This window comes from Chelonia mydas, chromosome 4 (genome assembly GCF_015237465.2).
Source record: "Chelonia mydas isolate rCheMyd1 chromosome 4, rCheMyd1.pri.v2, whole genome shotgun sequence".
Classification (NCBI taxonomy): domain Eukaryota; kingdom Metazoa; phylum Chordata; order Testudines; family Cheloniidae; genus Chelonia; species Chelonia mydas.
In genome coordinates this window covers 52,868,683-52,883,960 of record NC_057852.1, presented here as the reverse complement: position 1 = coordinate 52,883,960, position 15,278 = coordinate 52,868,683, and the positions used below count along the sequence as shown (strand labels likewise).

The 15,278-nt window shown below is 44.0% G+C and overlaps 1 protein-coding gene across 3 annotated transcripts in view; it reads left to right on the top strand.

Annotated features, from left to right (window-relative positions):
- Window positions 1–7,559: 7,559 nt before the first annotated feature.
- The window catches only part of TBC1D9 (TBC1 domain family member 9), a 79,782-nt gene continuing 72,063 nt past the window's right edge, over window positions 7,560–15,278 (top strand). For 2 of the 3 annotated variants that reach the window (XM_037897258.2, XM_043545725.1), the window contains exon 1: window positions 7,597–9,037. In XM_037897258.2, coding sequence (XP_037753186.1) covers window positions 8,911–9,037 — 127 coding nt within the window. In that variant the 5' untranslated portion in view covers window positions 7,597–8,910. Of the gene's footprint in view, window positions 9,038–15,278 lie in introns of all 3 variants that reach the window. The other variant, XM_007062820.4, reaches the window with a different exon arrangement.

The following is a 15,278-nucleotide window of genomic DNA, read 5'->3' as shown; positions in this document are numbered from 1 at the left end:
CACAGTTCATACCTACCCTGTGTTATATGCAGCAAGGCAGACTGCATAAGAAGACCTGCATCTGTGGTTTGCTTTCTCTTCAGCAGTATAAACAATGTAATTGCCCACAGTTATAAGTTACCACACAGCCATTTCTAAAAAAGCATATTTTTTCTGAAAGTAAGGTAAGGTAAAAGCATTTGCATTCCCCTCATGCTAAGTATTTCCAAGGAAACCTACTCAATGTTCTTCTCTTAATCCATTGTTTAAAAGAATCCTGTGAAACTGATTACACTTTCTAAGCCCTGGTCTACACTACGGGGTTAGGTCAAATTTAGCCGCGTTAGGTCGATTTTTAAAATGAATGCGTCTACACAACCAACCGCGTTCTGTCGACCTAAAGGGCTCTTAAAATTGACTTCTATACCCCTCGCCGGCGAGGGGAGTAGCGCTAAAATTGACCTTGCTGGTTGATGGTATTGGCCTCTGGAAGCTATCCCAGAATGCTCCCATGTGACCGCTCTGGACAGCACTTTGGACTCTGAAGTACTAGCCAGGTACACAGGAAAAGCTCCAGGAAATTTTGAATTTCATTTCCTGTTTGGTCAGCATGGCGAGCTCAGCAGCACAGGTGACCAAGCAGTCTCCTCAGAATCGCATACGAGCTCCAGTATGGACCAAAAGGGAGACTCAGGATCTGATTGCTGTATGGGGAGAAGAATCTGTGCAGGCCGAACTCCGATCAAAAAGAAGAAATGCGGATATATATGCCAAAATCACACAGGGCATGGTGGAGAGAGGCTACAACAGGGATACACAGCAGTGCCGCGTGAAAGTTAAGGAGCTCAGGCAAGCCTACCAAAAGACAAAGGAGGCAAACGGTTGCTCCGGGTCAGAGCCCCATACATGCCGCTTCTATGATCAGCTGCCTGGCATTCTGGGGGGGGCCCTACTACTACCCCACCACTGTCCATGGACACCTGCAAGGGGGGAATCTCATGCAACAGGGAGGAGGATTTTTGTGCATGAGGAGGAGAATGCGCAGCAGGCAAGCGGTGAATCTGTTCTCCCCGGCAGCTAGGACTTTTTCATCACCCTGGAGTCAATACCCTCCCAAGGCAGGATTTTGGACTCTGAAGCCGGAGAAGGCACCTCCGGTGAGTGCACATTTGTAACTACAGTACAGGGTTTAAAAGCAATAGTGTTTAATGTTTGATTTGTCCTGAAAAATTGGGATGCATTCACGGCCAGTACAGCTACTGGAAAAGTATGTAGCAACACTATATGTAAAGTTGTGAATTCCCCCCCTGTATGATGTTGGTGACTCATGTTCAAAACCATGCAGGCATGTCTAGGCTGGAGTAGTTAACAGAGAAGTGTGTTTACATTTACATATAAGTAGTAAAAAGGGTCCTTGAGACATCAAGAGGGAGACAAGGTAAATCTGCTTTTCAGCACACACAGGAGAAGGCGGAGCCAGTAGCATAGCCGAGGGGGGAGCAGGAGGAGCAGCTGCTCCCCCTCTGAGCACAAGTGGCACTTTTTAAATTTTTACTCACCCGGCAGCGCCCCGGGTCATTGGTGGCGGAGGCCTTCACACGCTCCGGCTCCTCGGGGGTGGGGGCCTTCAGTGCCGCTGAGGACCCAGCGTGCCGCCCAGTGAGTACAAGCGGGTGGCACCTTTTTTTAGGTCTGCTACCCCTGTTTGCTCCACCTACCTACACCACTGGGCGGAGCATGGTGCCACCTTCACCCCCAGACTCCACATCGCCTCCTTTACTGTTTGGATAAACTTTGCTTTGAGGGGTAATCCGCAGAAGAAACCATTTCAAAGGGTGACTGGACTGTAAAAGTGAGGGGCAAAACACCTCAGGTCGGTCAGTCATGCATTAATTCATCTCTCTTTTTCATCCTCATCTAAGAAAACAAAGGAACCAGCCATTTGACTTTGGACAGAGAGATCCTGACCTAAATTTTTTAGTAATATTGCTGGTAATGTGGGGTAAGGATTTTACATTGAACCAAGTCTAGTTTGTTTTTTTTAGTACTAGGAAGTGTTTTATCTTTATTTCTCTGGTAACCATTTCTGACTTTTATGCCTAATATTTGTATTCACTTAAACTCTACCTGTTTGTAGTTAATTGAACTTATTGTATTCTTTAATCAAAATTAATCCGGTGTTGTGTTTAAACTGAATTGTTTGGTAACTTCAATTAAATTAGCAAGCTGTTGTACATTGAGCCCTTGTAAAGCAGCATATCTGAACTGTCCAGGAGAGGGCTGGACAGTGCAGAACACATGTTTTTGGGAAATTTGAGAGTGGGCGTGTGTTGGGGTCACCATGCAAGTAGTAACCATGGCTAGCTGAATCCAGAGTGTAACTGGAGTATGGCTAGCAGGCTACAGCTATACACAGATCATGCTCAGGATGTTACTTGCATATTGGAAGACTGTTTGTGAGAGGCCCTGGTGGGGACTACAGCAGCAAAGCATTGTGAAAAGAAAAGGAGTACTTGTGGCACCTTAGAGACTAACCAATTTATTTGAGCATAAGCTTTCGTGAGCTACAGCTCACTTCATCGGATGCATACTGTGGAAAGTATTGAAGATCTTTTTATACACACAAAGCATGAAAAAATGGGCGTTTACCACTACAAAAGGTTTTCTCTCCCCCCACCCCACTCTCCTGCTGGTAATAGCTTATCTAAAGTGATCACTCTCCTTACAATGTGTATGATAATCAAGTTGGGCCATTTCCAGCACAAATCCAGGGTTTAACAAGAACGTCTGGGGGTGGGGGGGGGGGTCAGCATAGTCTGTGTGGTATGTAGATTGTAATGGATTTGTGCCACACGCTCTCAAAGAAACTGCGGAACCACCTGATCAACATCCTCTCCAGCAAACAGGGAAAGATAAAGAATGAGCTCTCAAAAATGGATACTCTCATAAAAAAACAAACTTCCACACAAACTTCCTCGTGGCTGGACTTTACTAAAACTAGACAAGCCATTTACAACACACACTTTGCTTCTCTACAAAAGAAAAAGGACACTAAACTTTCTAAACTACTACACGCCACAAGGGGCCACAGCAATGGTTCCCTCAACCCACCCAGCAATATTGTTAACCTATCCAACTATACTCTTAGGACAGCTGCTTCTGCTGGGCTATCTTGGGGCCTCTCCTTCTGCCCCTCCACCCCCACGAACATGATACAGTTCTGTGGTGACCTAGAATCCTATTTTCGACGTCTCCGACTCAAGGAATATTTCCAACACACCTCTGAACAACATACTAATCTACAGAGACCTCCCTACCAACACTACAAAAAGAGGGATTCTAAGTGGACTCCTCCTGAAGGTCGAGACAGCAGACTGGACTTCTACATAGAGTGCTTCCGCCGACGTGCACGGGCTGAAATTGTGGAAAAGCAGCATCACTTGCCCCATAACCTCAGCCGTGCAGAACACAATGCCATCCACAGCCTCAGAAACAACTCTGACATCGTAATCAAAAAGGCTGACAAAGGAGGTGCTGTTGTCATGAATAGTCGGAATATGAACAAGAGGCTGCTCGGCAGCTCTCCAACACCACTTTCTACAAGCCATTACCCTCTGATCCCACTGAGGGTTACCAAAAGAAACTACAGCATTTGCTCAAGAAACTCCCTGAAAAAGCACAAGATCAAATCCGCACAGACACACCCCTGGAACCCCGACCTGGGATATTCTATCTACTACCCAAGATCTATAAACCTGGAAATCCTGGGCGCCCCATCATCTCAGGCATTGGCACCCTGACAGCAGGATTGTCTGGCTATGTAGACTCCCTCCTCAAGCCCTACGCTAACAGCAATCCCAGCTACCTTCGAGACACCACTGACTTCCTGAGGAAACTACAATCCATCGGTGATCTTCCTGATAACACCATCCTGGCCACTATGGATGTAGAAGTAGTACACCAACATTCCACACAAAGATGGACTACAAGCCGTCAAGAACACTATCCCCGATAATGTCACGGCTAACCTGGTGGCTGAACTTTGTGACTTTGTCCTTACCCATAACTATTTTACATTTGGGGACAATGTATACCTTCAAATCAGTGGCACTGCTATGGGTACCCGCATGGCCCCACAGTATGCCAACATTTTTATGGCTGACTTAGAACAATGCTTCCTCAGCTCTCGTCCCCTAACGCCCCTACTCTACTTGCGCTATATTGATGACATCTTCATCATCTGGACCCATGGAAAAGAAGCCCTTGAGGAATTCCACCATGATTTCAACAATTTCCATCCCACCATCAACCTCAGCCTGGTCCAGTCCACACAAGAGATCCACTTCCTGGACTCTACAGTGCTAATAAACGATGGTCACATAAACACCAGAATATACCGGAAACCTACTGACCGTTATTCCTACCTATATGCCTCCAGCTTTCACCCTGACCACACCACACGATCCATTGTCTACAGCCAAGCTCTGCGATACAACCGCATTTGCTCCAACCCCTCAGACAGAGACAAACACCTACAAGATCTCTCTCAAGCATTCTTGCAACTACAATACCCACCTGTGGAAGTGAAGAAACAGATTGATAGAGCCAGAAGAGTTCCCAGAAGTCACCTACTACAGGACAGGCCTAACAAAGAAAATAACAGAACGCCACTAGCCGTCACCTTCAGCCTCCAACTAAAACCCCTCCAACGCATTATTAAGGATCTACAACCTATCCTGAAGGATGACCCAACACTCTCACAAATCTTGGGAGACAGGCCAGTCCTTGCCTACAGACAGCCCCCCAACCTGAAGCAAATACTCACCAGCAACCACATACCACACAACAGAGCCACTAACCCAGGAACCTATCCTTGCAACAAAGCCCGTTGCCAACTGTGCCCACATATCTATTCAGGGGACACCATCACAGGGCCTAATAACATCAGCCACATTATCAGAGGCTCGTTCACCTGCACATCTACCAATGTGATATATGCCATCATGTGCCAGCAATGCCCCCTGCCATGTACATTGGTCAAACTGGACAGTCTCTACATAAAAGAATAAATGGACACAAATCAGATGTCAAGAATTATAACATTCATAAATCAGTCGGAGAACACTTCAGTCTCTCTGGTCATGCGATTACAGACATGAAAGTTGCGATATTACAACAAAAAAACTTTAAGACCAGACTCTAGCGAGAGACTGTTGAATTGGAATTCATTTGCAAATTGGAAACAATTAACTTAGGCTTGAATAGAGACGGGGAGTGGCTAAGTCATTATGCAAGGTAACCTATTTCCCCTTGTTTTTTCCTACCCCCCCTCCAGACGTTCTTGTTAAACCCTGGATTTGTGCTGGAAATGGCCCACCTTGATTATCATACACATTGTAAGGAGAGTGATCACTTTAGATAAGCTATTACCAGCAGGAGAGTGGGGTGGGGGGAGAGAAAACCTTTTGTAGTGGTAAACACCCATTTTTTCATGCTTTGTGTGTATAAAAAGATCTTCAATACTTTCCACAGTATGCATCCGATGAAGTGAGCTGTAGCTCATGAAAGCTTATGGTCAAATAAATTGGTTAGTCTCTAAGGTGCCACAAGTACTCCTTTTCTTTTTGCGAATACAGACTAACACGGCTGTTACTCTGAAACCTAACAAAGCATTGTGAGGCACTCAAGGTTGCAGGGCAAGTAATGACACATTAGTCTGGATTGCACCCAGGAATGTGAGCTACAGCAATAGGGAGAATACCTGGGGCTCTTTTTGCTCCTCATCTTTATAGTCCAGTTCCCATTTGAAGTGAATTCTTCTGAGGATTGCCTCTCATAGCAAAGTTCATTCAAACAGTAAAAGTGGTGATGTGGAGTCTGGGGGTGAAGACGCCTCCGTGTTCTTTCTTATCCCCTGTGTATAGTGAAATGCAGATTTGCCTTGGCTTCCTCTTGCTCTCTCAAGGATCTTGTTTACTACTTATATGTAAATTGGTGCTAACCACACATTCTTTTGTTTAAGATAGACCTGCTTAACCACTCCTGCCTACTTGGGGCTATGTGGGTTTGAACATATGAATTCCCCCTGTAGGATGGTAGCGTAACTTTACATATAATGTTGCTACATACATTTCACTCTGGTATTATTGACCAGTGAGTAAGAAGCAAAGTGAAGGTTTGAACAGAACTGTTTTACTGGGGGGTTTTAGCCTTAATTTCATTTTCCCAATAATATTCTTTATCAATAAATGAGGCTAGGAGTTAAGTGTCTCTGTGTAAATACTAACATTGCTCTCTCCCAATAAGAATGAAACTTTACAGCCTGGAAGACTGGATAGTATAATTATTTATAGTGTGCTGTAAGTATACATAGCCTAATATTTGGGAGGTATTCTATTGGCTTTAAGGTCAAGCATGTAGGGACTTCTCAGTCCCTCAAAATTGTATCCAAAATCTCTGCAATGCGTTATGACTAGTGCAGCTGACAGCCATGAAAATGGCATTGGCTACAATAGAGCACAATAGAGAGAATAGGCATATCAAGAGAGATTGAAGTAGGAAGACAGTTTAAACCCCCTCATTGATGAGGTTCATTTAAACTTGAGGATAGATTATTTTCTTGATCTAAAACCAAGATACACCTTAATTCCAGTGTGAATTTGTCTAAGTTTTTAATTGAGAGTAATTATCCATTGGCACCAAAGGTCATGCTGGATTCTCCATCACTGACCACTTTTAACTGGCTGTTTTTCTTAAAGATATGATCTAGGAAGTGGGGGAGGAGGGCGCTTTATGGTGTGTGTTATATAATCATAGAAATGTAGGGCTATAAGGGACCTTGAGACATCAAATCTAGCCCCTGGTGCTGAGGCAGGATCAAGTAAACCTAGATCATCCGTGACAGGTGTTTTTTCAACCTGTCCTTGAAAACCTTGAATAAGGGCAATTCCATAACCTCTCTGGGAAACTTATTCCAGAGCTTAACTATCTTTATATAGATTTTCCTATGTGTCACTGTGTCAAAAGCCTTATTTAAAAACAAGCTATATCACATCTATTGCTTCCCCCCATCCACCAGGCCAGTAATTCTATCATATGGGGGGGTCAGTTTAGATGAACACAATGGGCCCTTGGGGCAGTTGAATATTGTAGCCAATAGAGCTAGTTTATCCTTTTATTTTACTCATCCGTAATGCAAAAACTTTATTTCATGCCATTTCTCATACCCCTCCTCCCCCCCACCCACACACAAGTGGCAGAAAGGGGAAAGCTTGAGTCTTCACCAAGAGGGAAAATCTCAGTTTTTTCAATTTCTCTTTGCAGCAGCTGAAGGAAAACGTAAAGTCTTCATCCTCACAATCTTGTAGCCTAACACAAACAGATCAGTGCTACATGGGGTCCTGGCTCCAATGCAAAATACAGATCAAGTGCGTTCAATCTGCCATACAACCAGTGGTGGCTGCTGTAGGCACGGTTGTGTTGAGTTCCCTGGGTGTTGTGGAGCCAGTTCCACACTCAGCACAGCGGAAGGTGGAGCAAGGGTGGGATGGGAACGTGAGGTACATTTGGGCGGGGCTTTTGTCCGCCAGCAGGAGCTGGATGGAGCGAGCGGAGCCTCCCCGGCTGCGAGGCGCGATGACAGGTGCGGCGCGTGACTGTCACTTGGGATTGCAGGAAGCAAGAAACGCCCATAATAGAATTTTAGGCTGGTCGCTGCTACGTCCGCTCCGCCCACTTAGAACCTTGATGCACCTCCCGGGGCCAGAGACGCCGCTGCGCCAGGGCAGAGAGGGGGCACGCGCGCGCACACAGGTGCAGTGGGAGGTGCCGTGCCCGTCCTTCTCGCGGCCGGGCCGGTAGGGGCTGGAAGCCCGCAGCGCGCGCGCGCCTCGGAGGCCTTTCTGGTGCATTTAACACTGGGAGTAGCTCGTCGCGCGCGTCTGTGCCTGGCGCCTGCTCCGAAGCATTAGCGCAGCCTTTAAGGCCGGCAGTGCTGTTCTGCGGAGCTCTGCCCAGGGCACCTCTGGGTGCGTGCCTGGGATTGGGGAGGAAGCTGCGCTGCTCGGGTGGGGCGCTCGCCCCGTCACCTGCCTACTTGCGCAGCAGCGAATACGCCGCTTGTTGGTGGCCGCGAAGTTAATGCATGAGCTGTGTGGGATGGAGAGGGCGCTGCGTGTCCCCTAAGGCATCCGCGTAGCTCCGAGTGCTCCTCCCAGCTAGCTGAACGTGCTGAGGGCTGTCGCCGCCGCCCGACATCTGAGGGTCTCTCTCTTGGGATTCTTGTGCAGCTCGTCACGCCAGTCCAGGCTTATTGGCTGGCGGGCCCCGTGTATGTTTGGAGAGGGGTGTGCCCCAGGGGATTAGAGTAGCAGCTGCGGTGCTGTGCCCACCTTGTACGTGGCGAGCAGAGTCGCCTCTGAGCCTGTGCTTGTATTGCGGGTGGGGAGGGACGCCCGCCACTTCTGCAATCGGAGCCTTCCTGTGGCGCTGCTGCCCGCGAGGGTGCTTGGTGCATGGCGCAGGCAGGGCTGGGCGAGGGGAGGCAGCGCGGCTGGTCTCCGCGGCCGCTGGTGCTGATGTCACCGCTGTTCTCTTCGCTGCGTTGCTGATCCCGCCGCCGCCTCTCGCTGCTGCTGCCTTTGCTTTAGGAGTGTAACCGCGCCGATCGGGAGCGGCCGGCCGGGCTCGGTCGGGTGGGTGGGTGAGTGAGTGAGTAGGCGGTGGGGCGGTCACAGAGGGGCCGCTGCTTCCTTTCCATCCCCTGGCTGGCTCGCTCGCTCTGTCTGGGGCTTTGTTGTCTCTCAGCTGGGTCGGACGGCGCGTTGAATGTGACCTGCGTCTCGCCAGCATCCTCCTGGCCCCGCGGCTCCGTGAATGAGTTAAACCTTCAAAACCAGCCCCATCAAGCTGCCTTTTGTCTCTGCCGGGAACATGTGGGTGAACCCCGGGGAGGTGCTGCTGGCAAACGCCCTGTGGGTCACGGAGAGGGCCAACCCTTACTTCATCCTGCAGAGGAGGAAGGGGCATGGAGGAGATGGAGGCGGCGGAGGACTGGCTGGTAAGGGAGAAGAGGGCGCCTCTCTATGTAGCCATACTGTGCATTTCAAGCTTACTTTGCCTTTAGGTGATTTGGCCCAGTCTTAATTTTGTTTGAGCTCAGCATCTAGCACTTGGTGAAATGACTGTATTTAGAACAGGAGTGTGCCCCATCTAGGCAGTGCATGTGCCTGACACAGGTAAGCGGGAAAATCGTCTTTTCTCTCATACAGTGCTTTTGCCTCTACAGCTACACCAGATCCCCTCCTGCTTCTCTTCTTTTTGGCTTTATCATCGCTTATTTAATCACAGGAGTCATATATCCAGTGCTGCAGCTGTTCAGTTATTGTTTTTTGAATGATTTGTCAGAGGAGTATCATTTCCCACATCAGTAACAATAAGACAGTAGAGGTGTCAAGGGAGAGAGGGTGAATTCAGGTGAGGGGAACTGTGTGAATTAAAGTAATGGTATTGAGGGAAAATGTAATCATAAAGTTTTGTGATTAGGGAGCTCTAACTATTTTTCACCACATTCGCAAGAGTTCTTATCTCTCTGCCAGGGAAAATATTATTCCAGTGGAGGGTTACTACTTGACAGTTAGCAGAGTGCAGTAGTATTAGGGTAGCATTAAAATAATTTGTCTTTATTTGTAAATATTGTAAAGGTTTCCCAGGTACTTTACAATTTCTGTGATATCTGTAATTGCATAATATTATCTAGAAAATAAAATAGTGGTATTTGGTCTCTTGATACAGTCAAGTGCAATTTGCAGACGTATTTTGATGAGCTTGCTTTTCTATTAGTACATATTGATTTTAGAAAAAAACCATAATCATGTATACATATCTGGCAGTAAGGGAACAGTTTTGCTTTTGAATCTCTACTGTATGTCCCTTTTGGGATGTCCTAGATGATGTATGTGTTCTCAGAAGAGTAACTTTTTTCATTCATATTATGATTGTATGAGTTCTCTAAATATTTAGTATATTTTGACCAGTATAAATTATTACCACCAGCATTGAAAGCTTTACATTACTGGGATCATTTCACCCTGATAGTATTTTTATTTAAATATTATGTAACGTACACGTTTGATATTTTGATTCAACAGTGCCCTCCCTACCTATGGGTGTGTGTATAACACAAAAAGGGTCTTGAAAATTATGAATTTTTCTAGATTAAAAAAATACATGAATTGGGAATGTAGAACTCAGCTCAGTTTTATTACCAGCTGTTCTTCCTGAATCAATACAAATCTCTGAATAAGTGAAACTTATTCTTTTAAGATTTTTGTTTTTTAATCTGTGTATGCTGAAATGAAATTCCTCTAAACTAGTCAAAATGAACATTGTGGAGTGCTTGCGTTTTTGGTGCTAGGCTCTGCGTAGCTTTATTAGAGAATTTCATTTTTCTTTGGGCCTGGTGTGTTGTCCTTGCTTGAAAATAATTTACAATCTAATAAGTGCCTTTGCAGGGTGATTTTCCAATTATAGTGACACACTCAGGGATATTTGTTCATTCTTCAGCCATCAGCATTGTATGTTGATGAACCTACTCAGAGGTGCTGGAACTAGGGTGCTGGAGGTGCAATGAGGGGGTGCTACCCCACTCCCTGGCTTGAAGTGTTTTCTATCATATACAGAGTTTTACAGTTTGGTGGCTCTCAGCACTCCCACTATATAAATTGTTCCAGCACCCCTGAACCTACCTATTTTCTTCATAAAGAATGGCTGAAATACTGCTTCTCCTTGGCCATGGTAAGTTATCGGCAATCACTCCATATTGGCTGCTGGCATTTCCTTTCATGGAAATTATGGACACGAGTGACAAATCCATCTTAAATGACTCTCTACCCTCAGTAGTCTGCTACTCATAAATTTGGCAAAGAATTCATCACGTATTCTAATCCCCTGGATTGCATGATTGCTTCTTATGATTCTTTCCATTATCCTAATAATGTAGTATCTTTCCAGTCAGCGGAACAGTTATTGTGAACATTTGGGGCCTTATTCTCAACTGGCCTACAAAAAAAAAATGCAGCATACATACATATCCAATTGTGTATGTGGGTGATGATATAACTGTACAGATTTAGTGGCCACTTCTGAAAATGTATTCTTTTGAGTCTATACTTACATTGTTGAGTAGGGGTAGGACTGCTCCATTCTTTTGGAGTAAACCAGGCCACTGCATCCTCTTCTCTCAGTGTCTGATAGACCCACATTATCGGATGGGAAACTGAAGTTCAGAAAAAAAACGAGGAGTACTTGGGGCACCTTAGAGACTAACAAATTTATTTGGGCATAAGCTTTCGTGGGCTAAAACCCACTTCATCGGATGCGTGCAGTGAAAATACAGTAGGAAGATAGATACACACACAGCGAACATGAAAAAATGGGTATTGAAGTTAGATGTTCTGTTCTGGAGTTTTGATTCTTGAGATATATTGTATACCAGTAAGTGAACCATGTGAACACCAGTGTATATAATATACAATATATAGTGCATATTGTCCTATGACAAACTCTTCTATAAAGTCCTATATATTTGTTTGTATATGCGCCTTGCCTTGAATTGCACTTCACCTGGGAATGTGGGAATGATAATAAGTAACCAAATCTTTCCTTTACTGCTAGCAGTTCTTCACACTTGAAATATTATCTTTAGGCTTTTGATTTTTTTGTTTTTGTTTAGCAAGAAATATTTTTGTAGCCTTTTCCATGAGGTGATATGGATACTGCTTGCTGATAGGATCATACCTAAACAAATATGCATAGTATATAAAAATAGCCTTCATAAAATCATTAGTATTAGTGGTAATGCCCAACAATTCTCAATCAGGAACAGGATCCCAGTGTTACAGGTGCTGTAGATCCACTCAGGAAGATGACAGTCTTTTTACTCCAAAGAATTTATAGTATAATTTAGTGTTTGCAATCTAGAACCAATCAAGGGGGAAATGAAACTTTTCTAGTGTATATATCTTGAGAGAACTCTTGGCACCACTTAACTTTGTCATATACTTAGGTAACCTGACTAAAATACTCTTAAAATTTTTTTGGTTTTAGAAACCTAAGTGTCCCCCTACCTAGAGTATTAAACTATTGAAACTTTACCTGAAGAAAAGCTCTGTGTAAGCTCAAAAGCTTGTGTTTCTCTCCAACAGAAGTCCAATAAAAATGATCACCTCACCCACCTAGTCTCCACTGAAACTTTACACAGTCAATAGGGGATGTATCTTGAAAAATTGATCACGTTTGGGATGGTCCTTTAGAAATCCTGGAAATTGTGACTGTAGTACTGTACTCACAGAGCAGTTATCTGACCCTGTTTAAAGAAACATGCAAGTGTAATTAGCAGGATTGTACTGCTTAAAGAAATGTTTTCTTTCATTCATAATTCTGTTTGCAGTGACACAGTTCTGAAATTAGGTTGGTTAGATTATCCATTTACATGCCCGAAAATATAGTCCATCAGTGGATATGGTATCAAATAACAGTCTGTAAAATTTGAGGTGGTCACTGTGGGAAAACAAATCATTCATACTTAAAGACAACTGAAAATATCGTGTATATAAGGTTTTCACCATGGTAGAGTTATCTGCATTCTTTGTGCTAAAAAGGAGACACAGTTTATCTCAGAAATGTGTCCTGAAGATGCAAACATTTTTGTTTTTCCTTCTTGTGATGACTTCTGATGACCTGTTTTCCCCAGTACTGGCACACAAGGAAGTTTTGCCTTAGGTTTTAAAATGGCAATTGACTTGCAAACTAGTTAGAAGAAGAACTTGTTAACACAAGAAAGTTGTACCACTATAACTAAAGGTGTGAATGTTAACTATCTGCAAAACCCCTGTTTGGTACTCCTATTTTGGTATGAGTGGCTTATTTTGGTTTAGCTTGGTACTTGTACTGTAAGTTCTTTGGGACAGGGACCACTTTTTTTGTTATGTTAGCAAAGAGTATGTTTACACTGTGGTTAGACACCCAAGGCTGCCTGGGTCAGCTGACTCGGGCTCATGGGGCTTGGCCTAAGGGGCTGTGTAATTGCGGTGTAGACTTTGCGCTCCGGTTCCAGCTCGAGTCCAAATGTCTACGCTGCAATTAAGCAGCCCCTTAGGCCAAGCCCGCAAGCCTAAGTCAGCTGACCTGGGTCAGTTGTGGGTTTTTAACTGCAGTGTAGACATACCCTTAGAGCCTGGGCTCCAGCCCATGTCCAAGTGTCTACACTGCAGTTTTATAGTTCCACAGCCCAAACCCCACAAGCCTAAGTCAGCTGACCCAGGCCAGCTGCAGGTGTGCTGCAGTCTAGGCATACCCACAGTGACTGGAACAGTGGGCCATGGTCAAGGACTGGGACTCCTGTGAGCTACCACAATACAAATAATAAATTATAATAACTTAATAGCTTAAACTGATTATTTTGGTTTAGTAAAAATTGCTCTTCTGAACTCATATACTAACCCACATAGCTTTTTGTAGCAGTGTAACTATATTGGTTTAAAAATCAGTTTAGTTTATACCACCGCAACTTTCTTTTGCAGGAAAGCCCTAATAGAAGATATGAGTTATTGAAGTTTTTTTCTTTCAATAAGGGGGGGGAGGGGGAATGGAAATGGCTTTTGGTAAATTGGGTTTTAATAGCCGCTCTGTAAACTCACCCTTTATCTTGAATCACTTCATTAATATTTCAGGATAAAACTAAAAGCTTATTTTCGTGGTTTAAAAAAAATCAGTGTTTGATTAACATTGTTCGTAATGAAATCACATGTCACTTTTTATACTAGGCTTGCAAGCTTTTTCGGTATATCTTATGAAGTGTCTGACCCTCAGACATGGAGTTTGATATTCTCTCTGTTTATCAATATGGCAAAGACCTTTATTGTATTATCTTCCTCGATGGTGGTAGGGATCCCCCATATCCCTATGACATCTTCTGTTTTTCCACACTGCAGATTTCCATTCCTCTCCCAATTTGACAGCAACCAGTTCTCTTGACCTAAGAGATCTTTGGCCAGACCTAGTTGGATACAAAGTGGTTGTGGTTGGCCAACACAAAGTGCTCCTTCCCTGTGAGGGTCACATGTCTAAATGGGATTTTCACCCTTGGGCAGTTGGGCAGTGAGAGATTGAGAGATGAAGTAGAACTTGGATCTTCCCCATGGTGGCACAGAGCTCAATCCTTGATATAAAATTCCTGTGCATGCCTTAGGCATTTATAAATGAAATAACCAGATTTTTTTCCTTCAGATGTAGTGCTTAATTTTAACACAACAAATAGATTAAAGAGAAGTCTCTGGATATCAAACACATTCATATAAAGTGCACAGGTAGAAAGTCCAGGGTTGTGGTTTCTCTGACTGATTTGTATAAACAAAAAAGAGGAGAAGCATATTCCTTTTGCTAAAAATGTGGTTGCTTGATATGAAATGTGGTTGCTTTTTGTTTTTGTTTTTTTAAAGGGACCACTTGTTAAAGTATGTTTGGATCTCTAGGGAAGTAGCAGATTTTGTGTTTGTTTTCAAGAGTCATGTCTGTGGTATGAATTGTTTTGTAAATCAAGTATTTTTGTTAGCAGCTGGATCACCCCATGTATGAAAGCGCTCGTTGCAAGCTGCGAAGTAGTACTGTAAGTCCAGAAAATGTTGCCAAAGATCTTTCTAGTACTTAATTGGTAGATGGCTGATTTTGCTGGTGTAACAGTGTCTGTCTGTTCTCACCAAATATGTCTTTGTTGTGGGGAATGAGGATTGTCGCTGTTCCATTGGAAAGTAGGAATGGAAAGAGACTGACTGGTTCTTGTTGGTGAATGCCAAGTTTAAGTGACATGAAATGAAAGTGTCATTGTTACCGTGCACAGTACCATTATGTGGTACTGTTGAGCTTATGCCAAGATGATGATGATACCCCAAGTTTGGAAAAGGAATATGGTTTCCTCCCAAGTACAACTAAAGGATTTCTTGTGGTTGAGGAAAGCATTGTTTATAAACCTTTATTTGTAGATACTGAAAACTTTTTTGAAAAATCACCCTTTAGTCCAACTTGTCACCTGACTCTATGAAAGATGTTTCATGCTTTTGCAAATTTTGCACCTGTTTTTTTCATTCCTGTTTAGCACAGACTGCTAGGATTTTATATTTCAAACTCAGTAGGTACATAGTTTTTGATGAGGAACATGTGCTTTACGCAACTTGAAATGAAATAATACAGTTTGTGCAAATAACATATTGCACATACGTAGGCCACCATTTATTTCCTTGAGG